The 12,212-nt window shown below is 30.8% G+C and overlaps 1 protein-coding gene across 2 annotated transcripts in view; it reads right to left on the bottom strand.

Moving 5' to 3' along the window:
- DCP2 (decapping mRNA 2) overlaps positions 1 to 12,212 on the bottom strand; it is a 105,172-nt gene that overhangs the window by 85,287 nt on the left and 7,673 nt on the right. For both annotated transcript variants that reach the window (XM_035354429.2, XM_085825474.1), the window contains exons 2-3: positions 6,941 to 7,022; positions 4,926 to 5,077 (exon numbers count right to left, since the gene is read on the bottom strand). In XM_035354429.2, coding sequence (XP_035210320.1) covers positions 4,926 to 5,077; positions 6,941 to 7,017 — 229 coding nt within the window. In that variant the 5' untranslated portion in view covers positions 7,018 to 7,022. The remainder of the gene's footprint in view (positions 1 to 4,925; positions 5,078 to 6,940; positions 7,023 to 12,212) is intronic.

Below are 12,212 nucleotides of genomic sequence, written 5' to 3'. Positions count from 1 at the left end.
AGTAAAACAACAAAAATCAGCGTTATATTTTCAAAATTTTCACAGGACTAGTTTCGATGGTTTTACCGAACCACCATCCTCAGCTGCAAAACCGCAAATGAACAAGATAGAACATAATGATTAGATAAGGTAAGAAAGCCTGGACAGGAATAAGCAAGTGGCGCCATCTGTTGATGAAACCAGAACTAAAACATAATTTTTTTAAAGGCCAAAGGCAAAGATGAATTGGAATTAGAATCGTTAACTAGAACAGAAAGATTTTTTTGAATGTGAAATGCCTCTAGAAAATCCAGTTCTCGAATGGAAGATTTTTTTGAATAATTTGGGCAGCAGAAAAATTGAAAGTGTGATTTTCGGACCAACAATGTTGAGCAACAGAAAACTTCTGTGTTTCCTTTTTTCTAACATATGCCTCATGTTCCTTGACGCGAAATTTTAAGGCTCTCTTAGTTTGGCCAATGTAAATTAAACCACACTAGCAAGGAATCCTGTAAATACCCCAGGAATTCATATCCGGAATGGGGTCCTTGAGTATGGAACTCGGAATTTTATTGATGGGAGAATATACAATCCGAAAGTTAAATTTCTGCAAAATATGTGCAACTTTATAGCTAATTGATGGAAAGAAGGGAATGACAACAGAACAGATTCTGTCCAATCCATCTTTGCCTAATTCCATCCTAATTCCAATCCATCTTTACCTTCGGACTTTAAAGAAATTATGTTTTAGCTCTGGTTCCATCAACAGATGGCGCCACTTGCTTATTCCTGTCCAGGCTTTCTTATCTTATCTAATCATTATTTCCTATCTTGTTCATTTGCGGTTTTGCAGCTGAGGATGGTCGTTCGGTAAAACCATCGAAACTAGTCCTGCGAAAATTTTGAAAATATAACGCTGATTTTGGTTGTTTTACTTCCGAATTAATATTCCGAAATCTGTTTATCAATTTCACGCTGCTCTGCAGGGCGTCGCGCAATGAACTGGAAGTTGATCTGTCAGCACTATCCTTATCTTCAGGGCAGATGTTTTTATTTCATTCGGCTTATAATTCCTTACTAAATGCAGTAGTTCATCTTGATGTACCCCGTCTTTGATATGATTTAAATCAAATTAATCGTCATTATAAATATCACGAATACACATCAAATAGTTTTCTGGTTGCAATTTTCTAATTTTGACTATGCGTAATGTATACTTTACGCATGCGCACATTGAAAGAAATGCTTAATAAAATAAGCAAATAAATATTAAGCTTTTTTTTTTTTTTTGTAAATTTTGATACCATTTAGATCATAATTGCTCTTTATTTCATAAATTATGATTTCATATTTTTAATTTTATAATTTCTGTATGCGATCTTACCAGATTTAAACTGATAATCTATAATCTGGAAAAACCGATAATCCGGAATCGCCAAAGTCCTGAGGAGTCCGGATTAAAGACTTTTGACTGTATACATTGTTGGTAATAATGATTAGATTTATAGATTTAAATTATTTTTGCACTACAATAAAGTAAAAACAGAAGAATTTAAATATCAGTGTCTACTATATTATACTGTCATACTTGCATTAAAAATGTCAAGCCATTTTCACCGCATGAAACATTGTCAATATCTAAACACTCATTGTACACAATGTGTGTTTTACATTTGTAGAATAAAATAATAAATAACAACAAGGCTAACACTCATATTTCATTCAATAAGGCACCTCAAAATTTTTATATCAATTATGCATACTTAAAATCTTAAATGAAACATTGCATTTCAGCATATCATATATGGTACGAGAGCCAGCAATGGCACTTAGCTCCTGCATCATATTTGATAAGATTGGCCCACAGAGGGAAATGGAAACATATCATATATGATAAAGAAGACGCTTTGGACAAACCATAACTGAAGAGCAAATTAAAAAAAAAAAAAATACTGCAACATATTAAATACAAATTTGTTTTGATTTGGAGAATCCACTGTTGAGAAAGATGAGGAAAACCAAACAGGAAATCAGACAGCTATTGAAGATTGTCAAATCATATTTTATTAGATTTTGCAAGAAATTCTCTTCGTGCAATGATTCTTGGGGAAGAACAACATGATATTTACATCTCACTTATGCTATTCACCAAAACTTCTTGCTCATAGCAACTTTTTTTGTTGCATTTCCATGAATTAAAAACACTCCCAAAAGCAATATATTGAATGAAAAAAGTAACTTAGTGATGTGGATCAGGTATATGATATCTTGCTTATCTTGAATAATATTTTGCATCAAGAGCTCTAGAATTATTTCCATGCTTCTGGTGATACACTAAATATTGAGAGAAATGAACAGATGCTGGTGCAAAACACTTTGAAGTAAACTAAAATATGTAGTGTAAAGTATAATTACTTAAAAATAATTCTGGTTGTTTTGGGGTATCTCCTTATATATATGTAATATTTTCAATAGACTGGAATTGGAAATGATGAAGCTTTGCAATCTGGTCACATCAGAGTTTGAGTGTGGTCGTGGCAGAGTGGAAAACATCAGAATTGAAGACACAGAAGAATTTAATTTTATAGCTCCATATCTTTACTCAATGCAAATGGCAGATCATTATTCTTTCAAATTCTCTAAAACTACATATCCAATAATGATTTAAAGTAAAATAAAGTTAAATTTAAGCTTTCAACTTCATAACTATTCTAACAAAGGGAAGAAGAAGCGACAGAGGACAGCAAGGTCTTATGGCAGTGATGGCAGGGTGCAGTCTCAAGAAAAGTAGCATGAACTCTTCATTTATAACAGTGGTTATGTAAGGTTATGTAACATAACCAAATGTTATTGAAATAACTGCTCTAGGGGGAAGATCCTGAAATTGCGGAAAGTTAATTAGAGGTTGCCTGTTCGCGTAGCAAAGCCATCGTATTTTTTATATTTTACATTTTTCAAGCCCATAGAATGTTTTATATTTTTAAGCCAAACTAGAGCAGCATGATCAGTATGTACAGTAAAATTATTACTATGTAAATAATAATAGAATTTATCAATTGAATCAATAATCGCTAAGCATTCCAGCTCAGTAATTGCATAACTCTGTCCATAAGATCTTAATTTCCTAGAATGAAAAGAAATTGGATATAAATTACCATCAGGATGTTCTTGCTTTAAAGCAGCACCAATAGCTTCTTTAGATGCATCAAGAAATACATGACAGGGATATCTGGGAATAAATAAAGTTAAAATAGCCCTAGAAATTAATGCATCATTTAATTTTTGAAAAGCTATTTGACATTCATGAGTCTATCTTTAGGTGGTATATTTTTTAAGTAAATTTGTTGGTGAAGCTCTAATTTTAGCATAATTTTGTGGTAATTAATACTTCCCCAAAATCTTTGCAATTTTTTAAAATTTTTAGGGGGAGAGTAATTTCTTTATAACTTCTATATTTGCATTACTGGGCTGGTATTTATTTACCTGCTTGCATTTCATATCCTAGAAAATTTATTTTTTTCTTTTGGAAAATTACATTTAGATTGTTTTAATTTTATATTTTCTATCTCACATATATCAAATATTATTTTAAGATGGTTTAAATGTTCATCAAAATTTGGAGAATATACTATAATAACATCAAAATAATTTAAAGCGAATTGAATCTGATATTTGTTTAAGATTTGTCTAAGAGCTCTTTTAAAAACAGCTGGAAAATTTTTCCAACCAAATGGTAGTCTATTAAACTCTTAAAAGTCCAAACTTTGGAGTAAATGCTAATTTTTCAGTATCTTTTTCACTTAATTTATATGCCAATAGCCTGATGCTAAATCCAATGTAGAGAAAATTTTTGCATTTGTTAATTGATCTAATACAGCATCAATTCTAGGAATGGGCTCAGAATCAGGTTTTGTAATTTGATTAAGCTTTTTATAATCAATACACAATCTGGTTTTTGCTTGTTCATCATGCTTATAAGCTAAAGTTACAGGAACAGCAAAAGGACTATAAGAAAGTTTACCAGCATTTAACAACTCATCTATTTGTTTTGTAATTTCACTATTATCTTTAGGGGACGCTCGATATGGTCTATAAGCTATAGGTAATTCAGAGATTAACACAACTCTAGGGGGTTAATTCTTAATACAACCAATATCATATACATATAAGTAATATTAATTTCAAACTAACAAAAGCTTTGTACAGACTTGCTTATTTCACATTCCTTTAAAATACTATATAAATGTAAGTCTTTATATTCTGAAATTCAATAGAGCATTTTTGTACTTTTCAAGAGTGATTTTGGTGCTTTGCTTCCCCCCCCAAGTAAAATAAATAAATAAAAACTTTATTAACACTTCTAATTTGTTAAAATTTTATTTGCAGATGGAAAACTCTTCTTGATATTTATGCCCTATTAACCAGAAAATGTACTATAAAAAAGCTTTATAAATATTGCACTTATTTGAATATTTCTCTCTCTTGCTTAATCGTCCAAGTAAATTTTTCACCACATTATTGTTGAATATTTGTTTTATGGTAGCATTAATTGCATTGTATAAGCAAATAACCAACAGTAAAAAGTTAAACTGTCTTAACTTCTTTGAAACAAAGAATGCACTAATGTTAATACATACACTCAGAATTTTGGGTATGCTACGCTTTTTTAATCCTTCTCGTCAAAAAAATATTCCATAATATTTTCTTCTCTTGATTTTCAAGAAACAAAATATGTTGGGAAAAAAAAGGGGGGGTGAGAGATTGTGAAAAGAGGAAGAATATGTGAGTAGTACAATATTTTTGTCACCACATGATATTTATGACCCAACCATAGCTTGTACATTATTGCAGCGCAATAAACTCTAATGATAAAACTTTAACAATACAAGATACTGTGAACTATATATGATTATATAATTCAATACTTAAAAAAATATGAAGGATACTAATGCGAATGAAATCTTTTAAGTTACACTTTGGTAACCTTGGATCTTCTTCACAATAAAAGTCTAAATAAAACCAATGGGCTAGTTCAATTTGAAAACAAATACGAATCAAATCCACTCTTTCTTCTTCAGGAACATTTATAATAAAGCGACTAAAATAATAAAAATAATTTTTAAGAAGCAAGTATAGTCATAATATATATAAAAGCATATCAAAATATGACAAATAAAAGTATATAAATTATACTTCAAAGCATTTCAAAGCTAATTTTAAAATGTATTAATTAAAAAATTAAATACAATTGATATTCAATGAATGTAAAATACACATTATATTACAAAATTTTTTTACTCACATTTAAGAAAGAATTTTTCATACACAAAGTACAAAAATATATGTCAAAATCATATTTTACAAAAAAAAAAAAAAAAAAAAAAACTAAGAAAAAGAATCAATACAGGTTATAGATACAGACAGAAAATAAAATTTATTTACTTATCAATGCAACCTTCTAAAACATACTCAACAAACAAGTCTATTTTTAATGTTTGCATGTCAAAGTTAAATACCTTGTAACTTGGATTTTAATTTTTTTACTTTACATACTCTTTCCCTTTACGTACTTTAGGAATCTTTTATTTTTTTAATGTCCACCTCACATTAGTGTATAATTAACCATAAAAGTCATGCTTCATTTATATATATATATTTTTTATGAAGATGGTGGTGGTGGGATTATCATTCAGTATTTTTTACTTTTATTTTTAGTCTAATGATGCAACTTTATTTTTTCTACATAAACAAATTCATACCAAAGACAAAACTTATGAATTAAATCTTACAATTTAAAAATTTGCCTTCTATTCTAAGTTTCAGTCAGCCTGATAAACATCGTTTTCATGCTCATAAATGTCCTTTATTTTTCAGTAATAATTTTCCACAACTCATCTAATAACTAACAATTATAATTAGCTTCACTAAAAATCTTTACTGAGCATAAAATTTCTTCAATCATATTTTAACAAAAGCATATAAAAAGCAATCACATTTTAACAAAAGCAGACCAATACTATTCGGCTTTGAAGGCCGTAAAAAATCGCCAAACTATTGTTGATGCCAATGCTGCCAAAAATAATTGCAGCAAGAAAGGAAGTATAATAGTAAATAACTATCTAAGATTGATGTTTTAATTTAGATGAAAGGTTAATTTCATATTATACTTTTTTATTATTATAATTTATATGAAAAAGGCTAAACATGACTGAATGGAAGCATAAGAGTAAATAACTATTTTAGATCATTATTATAATTTATATAAAAATTGCTAAACATAACTGAATGGATGCCTGCATCGCTGTTTCGCTACAGACTTATCGCTAAAGCATAATTTCATCTCGTTGGTTGTTCAAACGTAGTTTTCTATAATGAATGCCTTTTCTTTGAAAATATTCTCGGTAAGTGCAGAATCGCTCACTTATTTGTTTGCCGCTTTTTACAAGGGTAAAAACAAGTGGATTTGTGTCAATTTTCTTTTACATTTTAAGTGAAAATAGGTTGATGTATACATAGATAAAGTCAAAGGTGTCCGCAGTGCCATTTTTGTGCAATTCTAGGATTTTTTTTTTTAAGTGCAAATGGGTCGATGTGCACATGATAGCGAGTATGTGCAATTCTTAAAAATGCGTCAAGTAGTGGGTGATTCTGCACTTTACCCAAAATTCTATTGCCGACTTTTCGTCATGGGCAATTCCCAAATTGTTAAATCCATAGGATATCAAAAAAGGATTTAAAAATTAAACTAGTATTTCAATGGCGTCTTAAGAAATATAGAACTATATAAACTTACGCAATCTGAAATCAGCACGTACGCTAGATTTGGCGCGCTGTTTAAACGGACGAGTTTGCTAGATTTGGCGCTTTTGCGCATACATTTTTGCTGCAATTTTCTTACGGCCCTCAAAACAGAATAGTACCAGTAGACTTTTTTTAAAACAAGAAAAATTGTATATCTCACCTGCTAAGATCATTCAAAAGATCTGTTGGAATGTAGGAATTTAAACTTGATTTCCTTAATATTACTGTCTCAGCCATATATGCTAGAAAATTTAAAAAAAAAAAAAAAAATCAACATTTCTATAAAAGATGCATGGCAATATTTTTGAATAATTTTCTTTTTAAACCCTTATAAAATCAGCCCTAATAAATATGAACAACAGTTAAAAAATTACCATACAAACATTCTGCTCAATATAAAGAAATTCAAATGAAAAACTTAAAAAATTATTTAATTCAAATATTAAGGGTAGAAAAAAAGACAGACTTAAAATAAAAAATTCTTAGTTCCTTAGAAATTCTTTATACACAAATACAGTACCTGCCACTTATTAAAATCACTTCTGTTCCACGCATATTTGAATTTATTAAGTGGCTGAGGTTAATAAATGGAGATTTCAATATTCCAAACTATGGTATCAACTCTGAACTTATTAAGTAAGATAGTAGTCTTTAATTTATTAATTAATACATAAATTATTAATCAAAAATTAAACTATTCACAAAACTTAGAAATTCATTATTTATTTATTTATTTTTTATAAACAAATTTTTTGCAATTACCTGCCTGATGAAATTTTGAATTTTTACAAAGAGATGCTCTATCCATATTGGTTTCCTGCTCTATCCATATTGGTTTGTGAAATCTTTCAATTGCATTTTCCATTTGTTCATAAAACTGTTTTGGTAACTTCTCTGATTTCTACCTTTCAATTCAAGCATTCTGTTGGAATGTAGGAATCGAATGTTGGAATGTAGGAAGTCTGCAGTATTTTTCACTATTCAGCTGAGGTTGGCACATAGTCACATTCTTCTATATCACTTTTAATGTAATTTTCAATTTTGCTGTCAATTGTAATTTCTACAGCTGTTTTAATTCTTTCACTAACATCATCAGTGTTTTCATACACTGTCTCAATATTGGGAGCATAGTTATTTAACAGTAAAGCTTTGCCCCCCTTCCACTGTTTTATGTCTCATTTCAAAAGAAAATCAGTAAAAATATTGGCTTGTCATCCATAAGTTTTTGTTATTATGATAAGTTAACAGTAAATTCTTAGCTTCTTTTAAACTTTTTCATGTTGATTGTATCACATTATGGCAAAGAATGGGCAGTGAAATGTTACATTGAAATGCCAGTGGCCTTTCCCAGAATAAGAAGACCCAGATGTCACTCATTCTCAAGATATTGACTGATTTTTCATTGTTGAAGCTAACCTGCCCTTAAATGAGTTATGCAGTTACCCATTTCCTGGTTTTTATTTGCATCTTCAAGTCAAGAAAAACTGAAGGGATTGCAGCTAGAAGGGCCCAGCTGCACATTTTTAAATTTTCATGAAATATTTTTTAAAAGATCTCAAAAATTCATTTTTAAACTTATATTCTAAACTTATGTCCTCATTAAAAGTGCTAGTAAAAATGATTTTTTACGACTACTTACTCTAATACAAAGAACTTTTTTTTTAACAAGACCAAAAAAAAAGACCCATGAACACAAAAATTGACCGAAGTGGAGTAGTGCCCTTCTTGTTGCAAGCCCTTCAACAGCCAATGGAATCCTGATAAGCGCAAGGCAAAAACTCGCATCATCTTTTTCTGTCATTAGTGATCTACAACTGAACGCACAGCTGGACCTCTACGACTATGCTGGGGACATTACTATCGCCAGCATAGTCATAGAGGATCTTTCAAACTCTGAGAAATTAAAACTTACATCTCTTACATCATGACTCTTACATTATGACTTGCCTGATATTCTGATGTCTGATCCTGCCGTTAAGCCTACACTGTTCTCTGATGATCTACACTTCTGGAGCTATGTTATAAAGAATTGACAAAGCCTGAATGTTGATCTCAATGATGCCTTGGGAAGATTGGATCTTTGGTGCAAGAATAACAGCATGATTTTAAACCTAAACAAAACAAATTTCCAGTTTTTTTACCTTGAACAGAGAGCACTTTTTATTCTACCTTCTTTACTGTGGTGAAGTATTAGGATGCAAACTTGATTCATGTCTGAACTAAAAAGAATGTATTTCTTACATAAAGGAACAAGCTGAAAGGAGACTTCCAATTTTGAAAAGGCTGGTGGGCTGCCAATGGGGGTGTAACAGAGAAACGTTAATAAATACATATAAAATGTACATTTAACCATTATTTTATTACTGTAATGAAGTTTTGGTGACTGCTTCCATCAATACAGTTAACATTTTGGCAAGATTACAAAAATAGTCTTTTACCCCAATAACAGGTGGAGTTAAATCCACCACCACAGCGGTTAGGGAAGCCTTAACCAATATTTCACCTGTCATGCATGACATTCATAAAATGCTGCAATTTAATTTCAAAAACTTTGCAGGCTCCCAAATAATAAATATTCGAGGAATAACAATTTTAACAATGATAAAAATTTAAAGACATAAGCGAGTTTCAATCAAATTGGTTATCAATTAGCACAAGACTTAGACCCAGTTCGAGAAATTAATGTAATGACTGTACCCTTGTGTCCTCTTGAATGTGGTGACTTCTGCGTAGACCTTGAACTTGATGAGAAAAATTGATAAGAGTGAGATGCCCACTGCCCAGATCAAAGCTGCTGCTTATAAAACTACTGAGCGAAGATATCCCAATCTCTGGACCCATGTTTACACTGAAGGATCTATGATTGAGTGAGGTACTGGAGCTGATGCAGGAATCTATTGTAACCATTTTGCATTCTGTAAGGCAGTGGAAAGAGATACTACCAATTTTGATGGTAAAGGTGAGGCTATATTTATTACTCTGAATCAAGCGCTCAGAAGAGACTGTTATTTTATAAGCAAAGTTGCTTTACGGCTATCTCCAACAATAAATTTTGCACTACCGAACAAATTTACGAATGTAAGAAGATTCTCAACACTCTAGCTAATGCAGTTGTCTTACAGCGGATTCCTTCTCATTGTGGCATTGAGGGAAAAAAAACAGCAGATTTCCCAGCAAAGAAAGGAATGACTAAACAAGAACAGTCAAATTCAAACTAAAAATGTGGATTAGTGGTCAAAGATTATGCAATTTAATTTCAATTTAATCTGGCTCACTAACTCTCATATGAGGAAATAGAAATGGGAAATTATAGTAAAGGCTGAAATCATAAATAATTGGGTAATTTACAAAATAATAACTGCACATATCTTTGAAGAATAACTTTCTTTATGTATTCAATTTCTTTCTTCAACATGTTTCCTTTTCATTTTAGAATTTTTGGATTTAATTAAGGATTTCTGTTATTCTAAAAAACTCTAAATGCATTTAGAATGCACAGAAAATAATTTTATTTAGTAATATGAACATTCAAAAAAATTTGAAATATATATGGTAAAGGTTGGTTACAGAGCTAGCTGATGTGGCAGAATTTTTAGAATTTAATGGCACACCAAACAACAAAATCTAGAAATGGCAAAACTTTTAGAATTCAGAGCTGGCATTGGAAGCATTTAGAAAGACACCAGGCAACAGAATTTAGGATCCACAGAGTGGGAAAATGCCTAGTTCCAGCTATGTGTATGGTGCATTAAGACATATTAGATTAATCTTTTAAATTGTAAGTTTTCAATTTCTTTATTAATAAAAAAATCCCTTTCTATAATGCCTGCCAATGTGATAAGAAGCATTTTTGATATTTTTCCATGCTTGTGTCTAGAGAAAAATAGAGGAAATAAAGGGAAGATAAACATGTTAAGATTCTAGTATCAGTAGTAAAACATTCAAATATTATGTTTTCATTGTTCTTCCATGCAAACTTTCTGGTAAATACATCCATTACATGTTTTTCATTTTGCCACATATTTCTCGAATCTTCTAAATTGTGGCTCTATAAATCTTGCCTTCAAATCCTTCTAAACTTTCCAAGTTGCAATGTCTAAAATCCTAAAGAAAAATTATCCCTACCAATTCTGTAACAGGAAAAGGCCAGAAATATTTTGGAAAAAAAAAGGGTGGAAGTGTAAAATTAATTTTATAGAGAAAAACTTATGCATATTCTGAGCATTCTAAATATTCTGAGACCATTACATGAGAAAAAATATTACTATGAAAAAATTAAAAAGATGACATTTTTAATTAATTACATAGCTAATTTTGCTTTCGCTAAGAGCCATTTCATAAATTGTGCTTTATAGCATTATACCTTCTTTATTTTTCAGATTCAAAATATTGTATAATAAGTTGCCAAAATGAAACTTTATACTATGACAGCGAAAAATAAAAGTGTTTTATTTTAATGTTATTTTTTATATATAATTTCAGTATATTATCATTATTTTAATGAAATTTATCAATGTTACATTTTAAAAAAAATCGTCGAAAAATTCTCAGATCTCGGAATTAAAAATTTTCTACAGAAACTGATCTTAAACTCACCAAAATGTTGATAAGTTGCCAAATTTAGAACCGTTTAATAAAAGAATTCACATCCCCAAAAGCAAAAAGTTGTTTAAGAGCTCTTTATTAGAAAAAATGAATTTTGCTATGCTTATGTTTCACTTCTTGCTTAGAACCTCGAGTATATCATCATTTGTATTAGAAATAGAAACAAATTATAACCCATGAACACATTCAAAAGATAACCATATACATCAGTGAATCGCCAAAAATATTCCTCAAAATGTTAATTCACACTCAAAATGGTAGTCGTAAAAACAGATAGAAATTTCAGGTAAGTAAAATTAAGGACGACCTTCTGCTGATTTTGGCCAAAATTAAGGACTTTTAAGGACCAAAAACCAATTCCAAAAAATCTAAGGACTTTTAAGAACTCTTAAGGACCGTACGAACCCTGTCGTACTGATTTCCAAGTTTAACAAAATTTATTGAAGGATCCTGAAAGTGAGCCTAGAATATCACTCAGATACCAAGCTGCAATCCCCGAACAGCAAAAAGGAAGCAGGGGTAGAGGAATCATCGGCCAAGCAGATCCAACCGGCGAAAGGTCCAGGTTTAGTGAAAAGGAGGAAAACAATACCCACGAAGAAACCTGCCAAAAGAGGTGAAAAGGAAAAGACAAGCTGATGACATTCCAATAAAACAAGCACAACAACGAGGGCCGGAGTCAATGAAGGACAGTCCGCGTTTTCTGGTGGCAACCCCCACAAGAGACAAAGGAGCTGCAGACCAAAGAATGGGTTCCAAGATGCATAAACGATCAGCCAATGCGAGAGCCGTGCCAGTCTAACAAACAAGAAGACCCAAGCGGAGAT

Source organism: Stegodyphus dumicola, chromosome 10 (genome assembly GCF_044657685.1).
Source record: "Stegodyphus dumicola isolate Sdum_Otavi_A_Nest chromosome 10, ASM4465768v1".
Classification (NCBI taxonomy): Eukaryota; Metazoa; Arthropoda; class Arachnida; order Araneae; family Eresidae; genus Stegodyphus; species Stegodyphus dumicola.
The sequence above is the reverse complement of the archived record's forward strand: the minus strand, read 5'-3'. Positions and strand labels throughout refer to the sequence as shown.